The sequence below is a fragment of the Amaranthus tricolor genome, chromosome 7, assembly GCF_026212465.1.
Source record: "Amaranthus tricolor cultivar Red isolate AtriRed21 chromosome 7, ASM2621246v1, whole genome shotgun sequence".
In the NCBI taxonomy this organism is placed as follows: domain Eukaryota; kingdom Viridiplantae; phylum Streptophyta; class Magnoliopsida; order Caryophyllales; family Amaranthaceae; genus Amaranthus; species Amaranthus tricolor.
The window spans coordinates 27,863,393-27,876,811 of NC_080053.1; the positions used below are offsets into that span (position 1 = coordinate 27,863,393).

General features: G+C 30.5%; 2 protein-coding genes across 2 annotated transcripts; one reads left to right on the forward strand and one right to left on the reverse strand.

The window, feature by feature from the left end:
• Positions 1 to 364: 364 nt before the first annotated feature.
• On the reverse strand, positions 365 to 2,678 carry LOC130817467 (cytochrome P450 77A2-like). Its single transcript, XM_057683187.1, has 2 exons — positions 1,580 to 2,678; positions 365 to 1,136 (listed from the first exon to the last, which is right to left on the reverse strand). Exons 1-2 carry the CDS (start codon positions 2,508 to 2,510, stop codon positions 553 to 555), a joined length of 1,515 nt encoding a protein of 504 aa, XP_057539170.1. The 5' UTR covers positions 2,511 to 2,678; the 3' UTR covers positions 365 to 552.
• A 6,929-nt stretch (positions 2,679 to 9,607) lies between these two features.
• LOC130818055 (uncharacterized) lies at positions 9,608 to 12,950 on the forward strand. The gene is made up of 5 exons (XM_057684081.1): positions 9,608 to 10,115; positions 10,631 to 10,752; positions 11,989 to 12,029; positions 12,144 to 12,242; positions 12,522 to 12,950. Exons 1-5 carry the CDS (start codon positions 9,683 to 9,685, stop codon positions 12,673 to 12,675), a joined length of 849 nt encoding a protein of 282 aa, XP_057540064.1. The 5' UTR covers positions 9,608 to 9,682; the 3' UTR covers positions 12,676 to 12,950.
• Positions 12,951 to 13,419: the final 469 nt, after the last annotated feature.

Genomic DNA, 13,419 nt, shown 5'->3' on the forward strand with positions numbered 1-13,419 from the left:
TAAACCTATACATGCATATTTAGAGAGGTTTAAAATAGATCATATGACTCAATATTCATCCGACATTGAAATTAAACTTGATTTGACCCGACTTGAAATTTTCGAAACACATGATTCGAAATCAACTCCATAACCTCCAATGAAGACCTATGCCAAAGTCAAGAATAAGAATGAACTAAGGTTAAAAATAGAAAAGTCCATTTAAATGAAAAATGTAATGGTAATTTCTATGGGACGGATTTTTGAGAGCTCTGGTTTTGTTTCATCTGTTTATATGGATTATGAGATTATGTATAAACAATATCACATGAATTTGATTAGTAATTACTATGCATCTTAGGAATTGAAAACAAAACCAACATAGTTTTAGAAAAAAAAATCAAGAATGAAGCAAAAAATATTATATAATAGCACACTATTACATCTATAATTAATGGAAAATAAAATTAGAAATCCTTCGAAACTACAAAAGTTGTAAATTGCACTCCAGATAAGATGATATTCTCGTCTTGTCTTATCTCATCTTATCTTATTTTATCTGATTAAAAAAAATTAAGCCCGAGGCTTAATTTTAGCTCTCAAAGGATTCTTCATAATCACAGTAAATTCCAATTTCTCACTAAAATCCAGTTTACCAATTGCACACCATTCAAATTCTTGTACTAACCTAGCAATCAATAAATTAACATGAATTGTTGCCATACTCAAACCCGGGCAGATCCGTCGACCCGCCCCAAATGGGATCATTTTTACTCCTCTTCCTCCTGTTATATCTGCATCTTCACCTCCGGATAAAAACCTTTCCGGGTCAAATTTCTCCGGGTTTTTCCATAGTTTTGGATCGTCCGATATACCAGGTAAAAACAACTCTACGTTGCACCCGGTAGGGATTGTGTACCCGCCAAGCGTGGCGGGTTCGGTTACGGCGTGTGTTAGTGAAAAATATGTTGGTGGGTGTTTTCTTAAGAGTTCTTTAACAAAGGCATGCAAATAAGGCATGTTTTCAAGGTCTCCTTCTTGTACGGGTCGTGTGCCAATTGTGGATCGGATCTCGTTGTATAGCTTGGTTTGCATGCTCGGGTTCTCGATTAGTCGTGCCATGGCCCATTCTATTGCGGTTGCGGTAGTGTCCGTACCTATTCAATGAATTTAAGAAAAAAGTCGGTAATAACACAAATTACTAGTAGTCACCTATAAGTTAAATACTACAATATAGTTACAAAATATATAAAATAAATGAAAATTTAATTTTAATAATCTCATATAAGTTAAGCAGCTTTTAAATTTTAATTTTTTTATTTATGTTAGAAAATTTTGGGTTTTTACAATTTTTTTTTTAATGAAGTTTGTGACTTGCAACTTTTAATTTTTTAGGAGTAAACTGAAGCTCAAGTTCTTAAAAAGAAAAATTAATATGTAGTTTATTTTTATACATGATAAATGAAATGTGAAATTTGTAAAAACTAATTATCTAAAGAATATATTTTTATAACCAAATTTTCCTAAAAAGATTATAAAATAATAGCGGTTTTTTAACTCAGTGCCTACTCATGCAGGCGGTGAATTCGTCACTACGTACCTCCATTAATAAATTCCGAGCATAGTGTCACAATTTCGGGCTCGGTCGGGCCTGAGTTTCGACCCTCAACTTGTACATCAAAAAGTGTATCAAGGTATGAGAATGGCGCTGCAGTCGGGTTGGATGCTAAACCCGCCATAAGAATCGCCCGTCGTTGCTCGATGAACGGACGGAGCGTCTCGATTTGCTTGTTGCGCACGGCCAAAGCTTGTTTCCTTTGCTTGGTAAAAAACAAGCTTAAAATCGGTAGAAAATCATCAATTCTTGGGTTTACCGTAATTAACACTTCTTTCATCATATGATCAATTCTTTCAATTGTTTCTTCACTCATTTCAACACCAAAACACATAGACAACAATATACAAAACACGGCAAATCTAGCATTTTTCAACACATAAACAACACCATTTTCTTTTTCACCCTCAATTTTAATCTTTTCAATCAATTTATCCATCGCAATATTTCTAACACCCTTAAATTCCTTTAGTCGAGAAGAGCTTAACCCATTTTGCACCATATTTTTCCTAAGGGAACGCCAAACGGGCCCATAAACAGCCGCATTGACTGTAAATTTGTCGCAGCTAAAAATCCCCCTAGTGGGGGTTTCAGCAGGTCTGGTGGCAAACACCTGACCTTTTTCAATTAGCGCTTCATGAACTAATGAAGCGTCACTAACAATAATCAAAGTACGTGATCCCATCTTCAGAGTGAAGATGGGGCCGTACTTTGGTAAAAGATCTCTAACAAACTCAAAAAATTGTTTCCCTGAGTTTGCTACTTGGAAGAGATTTCCGACTATAGGCCACCCAGGAGGACCGGGAGGGAGACCTCGCGTCGATTTATTCTTGACACGTGAATTAAGAAAGATAAAACTTGATATGAGTACACCTAAAGAGATGAAAATTAGATGGTAGTATGAAGAAAAATCCATGATTTTTTGTGAAGAAAAATGGTTGAAGAAATTAAGAATGGGTAGTGAATAATGGGTATATAATATATATGAATGGCTGATGCATGAAATTGTGGTTGGAGTGAGTTAATGAGAGTACCTGCAACTGCAACTGCATTTGGGTGGCTAGTTAAATGCATGCAGCTACTAACAATACTTCTATTAAGATTGGATTCTTTTGGCATATATTATTGTCCTTTAAAAGTATATGATTTGTATACAAGTTGACTATTGATTGTTTTTCACTTAAAATATTAGGAAATCTCAAAGTCTATGCTCCTGGATTTCTAAGGGTAAGGTGGACTACTGTTTAGGGCATTAATCAAATTTTTTAGGGTCTAAAAATTTAGTACATATATAAGGTTGATATTAACTTATTAAATCTAGATATAATTTATATTTTTTGCTAAATATAAAGTTTAAATATGAGTTATTAGTGGTTTTTTTATAAAGTAGTTTAATATCGATAATAAAAATAAAAAGAATAATTTATTATTCACTACGGTTTAAGTTTTAAGGGTTTTTTTTCTTTTTCTATGAGGCGCAAAAACAGATAGAACGACTCTGTATTTGACAAATGAGGATTAAAATTATAAGAAGTTTAGTTGCGACTTATATGAGACTTTGAAGCTAAAAAATATCTATCACTTGTTTGTTAGTACTAGACTTTTATGAAATAAGATCGATAAAAAAAAATTATGCGAGTTTACGTCAAATCGGATAATATTATATTAATGCGAACTATTTATGGCTGGTTAACCTAAAAATTTTACTCCCTCAGTCCTAAAGTGGTTGCGACAACACGCTTTTGCAGTTATATTAAGAAAATGGTGATAACAAGTAAATTGTGTAGATAATATTAAAAATAATGAAAACTAGAGATGTGGCATTATAATTGAAAAAAATTATGAAACCACTATCCATAATAAAAATATAGCAAAATTTAAAGGATAAATTAAAATGCCAAATAAATTTTAATTTCACTATATTATCCCTTTTTTTTGAATAATTCACCAGTATTCTACTTCGTTCTTAACAAAACAAGAAAACTTAAAGTCCGACCCTATTTTCCTTGTATATAAAACAAGGATTTGAGATTTTTTTTTTCTAGATTCCCATTTCTTCACAGAAATTTCTCGTACCAAACACGTTTAAAAGGTTCGTTAATTATATATACATCTAATTTTAAGGGAACCTTTTTCGTAAAATTTCGACTCTAAAAATTTTTCAACGACTTTTTTAATACTCTAAAACTAGAGAATTATAAGTTGATTAAGTGGTTAATGAACTATTCCTTTGTCTTTTGTAAAAGGTTTTATTCGCATCATTTATAAGAAAAATTAAATTTCTCTTGGTTTTTATTTGTAGGGATTTTCCAGTCATGCCCTGAATAAAAAAAATAAAATTAAAATAATTGAGAAATTGAATAAAATGGTACTTTTTATGTACAACAGTTTCTTTAATTAAGTACTTCACATACAATTGTAAATAGGAGTAGTTGAATAAAATGGATGTTGTTTTCCTACATTTGAATACTTGTATTAATCCAGTTTTAGAAAGCACACATTTGGCAGATGACTGATAATTATAGTTAAAAACTTAATTATGCTAAATTAAAACATACTTTAATAAAGGCATTATGAAGAACAAATCAAAAAATACTTTTTCTATAAAGACATTTTAAAGATTTGGAATTGTTCTAAAATGACAAAAAAAAAATACCTTCTAAAACTCTCAAAAAATCCTAAGATTTATAAGTCCAATTGAAAACAAAACTACATAAACAAATATCCAAAAGGCGTCGAAACCTCAAGAGAGAAAAAATACCCATCAAAACAACACAATCAATGTCGTACGCTCCTTCGTAGTTCGTCTTCTCATTTGATCTAAATCCTTGTTTAAATTGCATATATTTAATTGTCTAGAAATCAATTCAACTAAAAATTTAAACTAATAGTATAAACCCTAGATATGTTATATATTCTGACAAGTCGCCCCGTATGCAAATTTTTTGGCCTAGAAGTCTAAATGCAACATAAGTTATCCTCGATCATAGCTAAATACTTCCTTCGTTCCAATATAGTCACAACTCACAACGCTGAAAATAAAAACCCTATTCACTTATCTCCCTTAATTCCCTTAATTTGTGATTGATTTATAACATATAAGTTAAAACATAGTTTAGTTAAGTGGGATCTTGTTTGATTCGTAACGATGCAAAGATTATTAATATCAAGTTTTTATAATTTTTTATTATACATAATTATTAGACGTGATCAAACACCGGGTGGGAAAAAACATCCCATTGATGCGGGCCGAACCCGTAATATGCTGGCTTGCGGGCCTATGTTATATATTATTTATACATAATTAAAAATACAAATTACAAATAATTGAAATAAACAAATACAATTGTTCCATATTATACATAATTTAAAACACAAATTACAAATAATTCAAATAAACAAATACAAAATAATCAAATTATGTAACTAATTAGTGATTTGACAATCGTCATCTTCACGATCTACCTCTTCTTCCTCCTCTTCAACATTAAAAATGGTAGACCGACCTTGATGCAATATGGAAAAAAAGTGTTAGCATATGAAATAATCAAAAATATGTAACTAATTGGACCAACTTAGCTTCTTTCGGGCCGGGCCGGCTCGCGGGCCAAACCCCAATCCCAAACCCGTCCCAAAAAAATTCGGGCCACTTATTTTCTGCCCAAACCCCCCCCCCCCCCCCCCCCCCCATCGGGCCATATTTTGGTACCCAAACCCTCACTTTTTCGGGCCGAGCCGCCCATGATCAGGTCTAATAATTATAGATATTAAGAATTGAATCAGTACATTGGACCGTGTGAAAAAACAAACGTTGCAAGTATTTTGGAACGGAAGAAGTATTCCACTTGAAATAATAGGTGATTGAGATTCTGACTCATGACCCTTTGTCACATTGTCCTCTAATACCATATCAAAATAACAGTTTAACAAAAAGTTTAATTTAGTAGTTGAAACCTTTTATATATATATATATATATATATATATATATATATATATATATATATATATATATATATATATATATATATATATATATATATATATATATATATATATATATATATATATATATATATGTATATATATATATGTATATATATATATGTATATATATATATATATATATATATATATATATATATATATGTATATATATATGTATATATATATATGTATATATATATATGTATATATATATATATATATATATATATATATATATATATATATATATATATATATATATATATATATATATATATATATATATATATATATATATATATATATATATATATATATATATATATATATATATATATATATATATATATATATATATATATATATATATATATATATATATATATATATATATATATATATATACTCAATTATTTTCTAGATTCATTTTGTAGTGTTATATATGTATGTGTACATAAAAGTTATAACAAGCCAAATGGGAGAATGGTGTGAATGCCATGCACACAAGGGCATCACAAAACTCACCTTACTTGGTTATAAATTAGTGTATAACATCCCATGCTAAACAAGCATTTTCATGGTGCCATGATCCACTTTTGGTGTATATGCTTTTATTAGAGGCGGTTGTATTAATATTAGAATTAATGAAACCTAACATGATAATGACTTTACTGTTTACCCTTTATTTTGTGGAGACCAAGAGAAACCTATTCATTATTCAATGCGTTATGGCCCAACTTCTCTACATATTGTAAATTGTCATTCATTTTAATAGCTACCCCGATCGTGTTACGATTAGACCATCTTAAATAAAAAATTTATATTCTCATAATATATATTAAATGACTTATATAAGCTAAATGTAAGGTACGTCTCTTGATAAGAATGTCTTATATAATAATTTGTGAATAAAAATATCTTTTAAGTGGGAGAAAAAAAATTAAAACCCATCAGCTTTTATTATCTTTTAGCTTTATTTTATACACTTTCTTCTCATGGATACATCAAATTTATTCTTGGGGAGAAAAAAGTGGGTTCCACCACCTCTTTCAGTCTTGTATAAGTGGTGATAAATTTGTAGCCTTTAATTTCATTCTCTCTCATTCTTTCACCTTAATTTGTCACTCTTTTTCTAGTGAATAACCTCTTTTTTTTTTAAATAAGAACGGAGAAATATAATTCTAATAATCTCAAAATTTATCACCCTACTAGCTAGAAATGCTCTAAGTTTCCCTCCATGTCTCTTGATTTTGCAATATGAGAGATGACACCGAATTAAAGAAATTGAGTTAGGTGATTTTTATTTTTTTTTTAAGTTAAAGGGAAACAAGATTAATGAAATAAATAGTAAAAATGGGTTGAATGGTAAAATTATATCCTGAAATAGTAATAAGATAAATTTATTAGGATAGAGTAAAATATTGTAAGAGGTTAATGTGAATTTGTGAATAGATTTGCAGTCCATTCAATCATTGTCAAGGCTTAACTTGTCTTTCGGATCAAAGGCTAAAAGCTTATTTAGTCTAGAGTAGACCTAAGACTAGAATCAAAATGGGCAAGGTACCTCAGAAATAAATTTCATAGAAGTATTAGTCTTTTCGTCTTGTTGAATTTGCATAATTTTTTATTTTAATTCGTTATGCTTAATTTGCTTAATTTTTATTTTTTGATAATGATCCATCACTTTTTTTTCATCTCACCAATTAATGTTTTTTCAATTTTATTCACATAATTCATTCTGTCTCTTCATTTATTAATACTTTCTTAAAAATATCTCAATTTCTCTTTGATGCAAATCAATAATGTAGTCTATGGGTTATCCATGCTCTAAGAAGAACAACCTCAACGTTAATTTAAATTTTTGGTGAGTTTGTTTCTTAACATTGTAATAAAAGTCAATGTAATACTGAGGTTACACTTTCGAATCTCATATATCCTTCGTTTTAAGTGGAATATTTAGTGAAGTACTATATATGAAGAGAGTTTGTATTGCATCCATACTTCTATACCAAAAAACTCTCATAAAAAGCGGAAGAGGCTTGTAGAATATACTTTCTTCGATTTTTTTTACTTGCACCCAAACACCTTTTACGTAGCCATATGTTTGTCGGATTTTTAATATCTAGAGTTATACACAACAAAAAAATTTTAAAAATTTGATATTATGAAAATATGCGACGAGACAAATAAAACAAGATTCCATATAAGTACATCACTGATTTTTCTTGAATAATAGACGCAATATTTAAATATCATAGAATGATGAATAGTACTAAAATGGGTAATAAAAATAACATTATCTTGAGACTCGGAAAGATTTTCCAAAGAGTATGTCGTCACTCGTCAAGTCTACAAAATCCACTACCTAATAATAAGTTGAAGATTAAAACATTCTATTAGGTTTTAAAAACGAAGTTTGAAATTAGATTTTAACAGTATTATAATTAGAAATGTTGGTTGGATTTAGGATTGATAATGTACTTAATAGATTTTATTAATATAATAAAATATATTTTAAATTTTAATCTAATTCTACGATTCTACATTAAAAAAAACTGAAGAACACAATTTTACGATCAAATAATGAGATCCAACACATTAATTTTAATTATGATTGATTTTGCTTATCACAATCTTTAACTAATCAGGGTTTAATTTGTGGTGGGGTTCATCAAAATTATATGGGATTTTTTTAAGGAGAAAGATTAAGGGTTTAATTTGCTCGGATTTGATAGGTTGGGTTGGGTGGTTAGGATGGGGCTCAATGTCTAAGGTGGTGGTTATGACGGAATATGTTTTAGACAAAAACATATATTTAACACAAGTCATCGTTCTATCATAAGACGAACTCATACATTTAATCTATTATTTAATTAATTACTTAAGATTATAAGTGATTATTTTAAAATTATAAATATATATATATATATATATATATATATATATATTAGGTCAATTCAATAGAGATGATTTCAACATGACATTGTCTCATTTGAGAATTTTTAATGTTACATAACTATATAGAGTGAGTTACATTTTTTTACCACCACAAGCAGAAGGGTTAAACCTCATTGATGCCCTGTAGAATGCCCCTTTTGATTTTTGAAACTATAAATCGATATAGAGCTAAATTTAGTTTATATGCAAAAAATTCAAAATTAAATGAGAAAAAGTGTAAAAATGGAGTTATAACAATTGGGATCAAGACCCATTTAAAATCTTAGAATCCTAGACTCGTCTGATACAATATATATTGGTATGGGTCTATCAGACTGGTTTCAAGTCCAAGTTTCGAAGAAAATATATGAGTTTGGATTTGCGTTTAATTGGAAACAAACCAAGTCTAACACCATGATCATCTCTATAATTTTTTTTAGTACAACATAGGTTGAGCAAAGAGAATCAAACTCGGGAGTCAAGTCATTCCTATAAATAATAATACATGCTCTAACTAAGATAAAAGTCAATTCTCATAATCATCCCTATAAATAAAATTTAATCCAGTAAAATCTATCAAATTCTCATTTAAGACAATCTTAATGTAAGACAATTTAAAATTAGACTAAAAACCCTAATTAAATAAATAAACCATGAACTTTCATAGTTAAAATAGTTACTTTAATTATTTAGTATTTAACACATCATTTATTTTTACGTTAAATAAAAAATTGGGATATTCAACACTCACTCTTTTTCATTTTAAAAAAATTACGTTATAACAGTGTCATAGTAATGAATTCAGTATAATCTAGAAATGGAGAAAGGTAATAGATAAACCATACATATACCTCGTCCTCCACCAACAAGAAGACGTAAAGAAAAGTGCTCACTGAAATTCATCATAAGACAGTCTTATAAAATTTTGCCATACATTAAAGTTGGACCTTAGATCCATAGCCCATAAGTGACGATTTCACCTACCACAAAATCCTCCATATTATTTTTATACTATTATATATTATATATTATTATTATTATTATTATTATTATTATTATTATTATTATCATTATTATTATTTTCATATAACCCAATAGCTGAAAATCTTGCACAATCCAATTAAACAAATCGAAAAAATAAACAAAAAGCGTAGACCAGTCCTGTGATGCTCGGGGTACTTTGCGCACGCCCTCCAAAGCCGTGGTTAATCTCGCCGCATACTTTCTCTCTCCACCATCACCACCACCACCATAACCACCATCAACAACCTTGGGATCAACAAATTAACACCATTAATGAAGGCGCTGCATCGATATGGCGGGTAATTGTTCCTGCTGCTGCTGGCGGCGGTGATTGGCGCACAGATTATCTTCGACCTGCTATTCATCAACAGAAGGGTGAAGGTTCTTGGAACGTTGCATGTGATGCTAGACCTGCTCGATGGCTTCATCGTCTTGACCTTGCTTACCTTCTATTTGGGGTTTGTTTGTGTCTTGCTCCTGTTGATTGGAACGACGTCGTTGTTTCTGAGGATGAAGGTGCTGTCCCTGAATCTCTTCCAGAAGATTCTAGCTGCTCATCCAATTATAGGGTTACAGGTTGTTTTAATCTTTTCGTTTTATTTCTATTTTGTTTTTAGCTGAACTGGGTTTAATTGTAACTTTTTGGGTTTTTTTTCTTGATACTAATTGATTAAATTAGTTTTAATATGATTGTTTGTCCGTATCTAGTATTAGATTGGGCCTAATCATGTCATCTTGATTTGAAATGATTTGAAGCTTATTAATTATTAGCAGTAATGAAGTTTTCATATTGATAATAATATAGGGTTTTAGCATTTGGAACGCATACAACTACTTGAGGGTCTGTATCGTTTGTAGCATGGTTCTGGCATGAGCAATAGATGGTCTATAAATTAAAGGGTCTCAAATATTAGTTTACATACGTTACATTAATTTCAATTTAGTTTAGTTACTTGTTTTTATATCTTAAGAAGTTAAAAAATAATTAAGGCTTAAAATTATTGTGTGTTTTTGCTTTGTCTCTGATGATTGGTAGATGTGCTATTCTTGATTTGTTGACAGTACACTGATGGCAATCCAATTGATTGTAGGAGTCTTGGCGGATGGACGATGTTTGTTTAGAGCAATAGCTCATGGGGTGTGTTTGCAGACAGGGGAAGAAGCACCGGATGAGAATCGTCAGCGAGAGCTTGCTGACGATTTGAGGGCTCAGGTGAGTTACAATTACTTGCAATCTGTGAGTCCTAGAAGTTCAAGTTGCTGAAAATGGTAGAATATTAGTTGCTCTTAGGAAGTTAAGCTTCCCTTGGAAATTATTTAGCTTTTATTAGCAAATTCCTTAATGTTCTGGGACTAGATATTTCTATGATGTGCAACTCCTGTGTGTTTGTCAACCATAATCCTATTTTCTTTTGCTTTTTATGTCAACTATATGACCTTTAAAAACCCATTTGTAGATTGTATTGTTGACATTGACTTAAAAGATATGACAATTGTGAATCAGCGAAGAGAAAATGTAGGACTATAGTTTGTTGGTATTTGAGCATCAACTGTTTTATTTGTATCGATGAGTTTAATTGCCGAAAAGTGTAGTTTTTTTTAGAAGTTTAAACTAGTAAAAAAGGGTAGGGGCTGTTCAGTATACCTTGGGCTATTGCAACCAGATTTTGTGCCCCCGTCAGCCTGTCACTATCTTCATTTTGTGTTGCCACCTAGCCACACCACGCTGTCCACTAATTGGGTGCTCTGATTACGGGCCTCTATTACTTTCTTCCTCTTGATCACTACCTACGTCCACCTTACCATTGTTGACTAATCGAGTAGTCATATTTGGTACTCCCAGTACTGTTTTATGTGTTGCCAGTTGCACCTACCTCTAGCGTATCATTGTCAATAAATTGGGTGATCATCGCTCGGGTGAATGCTATTGCTAACGATTTTATCTGACTATATTGTTTGTCGAAAATAGTTATGGTTATAGAGAATTTCATTTCCTTGTATCTCTCTATAGTTAATATTTTCATAAGTTCAATAGAACCCATGAAGGGAAAGGTGAATTATTAAAGAAAAACGTCTAACTTATTAATAGAAAATGAATGAAAATTCAGAGGATAGAGAAAGCAAAATAGGTGAAAATCAGAAAAATTGAAAAATTCAAGAAAGTAGAGTATTCTTGTTGAAACAATTTATGGACAAAAATGAAAAAATGTATTTTAGAAGAACACACACAAGTGTTGATAACACTTAACTTGGTATTTGTGAACTTCGACATATGTGTTAAAATAAATGCAAGTTTCTCTTGGAAAGAAGCAATAGATATTAGATTTATTGTAGTTCTGCATAACCTTAAAATCGAAATCATAAATTGGTTTCAATTTCCAAAAAAATCCAAAAACGCATAACAGAAAATGATACCAAGTAGACTCTTACCTGTATGAATGTGATGTAGGTGGTCGAAGAACTCTTAAAGAGACGTAAAGAGATTGAATGGTTAGTCTCCTAATACTAGAAAAAATTATCTCTATAAAATCAACTTGAATCAAGTATCTATTTATCTGTTATCTTTTGTTTTATTGATTGTATACATTGTCATGTATAAAATAGGTTCATTGATGGAGATTTTGATACCTATGTGAAGAGGATACAACAACCTTTTGTCTGGGGTGGGGAACCGGAATTGTTGATGGCTTCTCATGTTCTCAAGTGAGTTTTAATAATGCGAATGAATAATTGTTTTTTGTCTTTATCTAACTATGCAGTGCTGTTTGGCAAACGACTTGTAGCTGATTAGGGTTGCTAATTTGATCTTGGCTGATTCATAACAGCAAGTTGTTTCAACCAACTTACCAAACACTAGATAAGATGATTTGACCACCCAACCATCTAAATAAGCCGAAATCATCCAACAAATATGTTTGCTAAACATGTCCTATTTATCCGAATGATTTTAACAAATATGTTGGGTGAATGTTTGTGTGACAGGAAATCCATATCGGTGTTCATGAAGGATAAAATCACTAGCAATTTAACAAATATAGCAAATTATGGAGAAGAATACAAAAATGATGGGTATGCTATTAATGTATTGTTTCATGGGTACGGTCACTATGAGCTCTTGGAAACTTCTGCAAAATAGTGTATTTTTTTTTTATCAGATTACAACTATCAAAGATGGGAATATCATACAACATTTTGCAATTGAAATAAATTTTTTGAAATTATCCAACAATTAATAAGGATTATTCTTATTTTTAAAGTTGGTATTTAGGATTTTCATCCTTTTGAGATGTACTTTGTGGCGGCATTCAATAATTTTAGCTCGGGATATCTTTGTTTTATTGGGATATCTTGTTTCAGTTGAAGCATGTACTACTTTTTTCAAGAATAATCCAAGTTTGTCTCATTGCCTCACCTCCCTGCTCAACCCCACCCCCCAGCCCTCGTACTTTATACCAATAATATAGCAGTCGAGATATGCTTGTGAAGTAATACTTAATTCCTATCGATCAGGGACTAGAATGGTTTCACAGGCTTTTATATTCCTTGAATATAAACTTTGTAACAGATGATGGGTGCATGGGCAAATCCCCATATTGTCGGATTTGCATTGGTTTGGTTCACAATTCACATGTATATTTATTGAGTTAATTCAAAATTGGGCTTAATTATAAAAAATAACGTAAATTGTCTGTTTTTTTATTGTTAAAATTTTTATTATAGATTTTAATATAATACAAATTCTTGACAGTGTTGTAAATTTAAGGGAAATTCCACATGGTTGTATTTACTTTTCATGAAATGTCAGTGGTAGTACTTTTTTAAGAAAATTTCACATGGTAGCATCCAGTTTATGCACAAATTAATTGCCGTAGAATTTTCC

Excerpts from the sequence above, each read along its gene's own strand:
- LOC130817467 (XM_057683187.1), bottom strand. The coding sequence starts at position 2,510 with ATGGATTTTTCTTCATACTACCATCTAATTTTCATCTCTTTAGGTGTA. Across the intron at positions 1,137-1,579 it reads CTCGGAATTTATTAATGGAG|GTACGGACACTACCGCAACC; the intron begins GTACGTAGTGAC and ends TTCATTGAATAG.
- LOC130818055 (XM_057684081.1), top strand. The coding sequence starts at position 9,683 with ATGCTCGGGGTACTTTGCGCACGCCCTCCAAAGCCGTGGTTAATCTCG. Across the intron at positions 10,116-10,630 it reads ATCCAATTATAGGGTTACAG|GAGTCTTGGCGGATGGACGA; the intron begins GTTGTTTTAATC and ends AATTGATTGTAG. Across the intron at positions 12,030-12,143 it reads AGACGTAAAGAGATTGAATG|GTTCATTGATGGAGATTTTG; the intron begins GTTAGTCTCCTA and ends TGTATAAAATAG.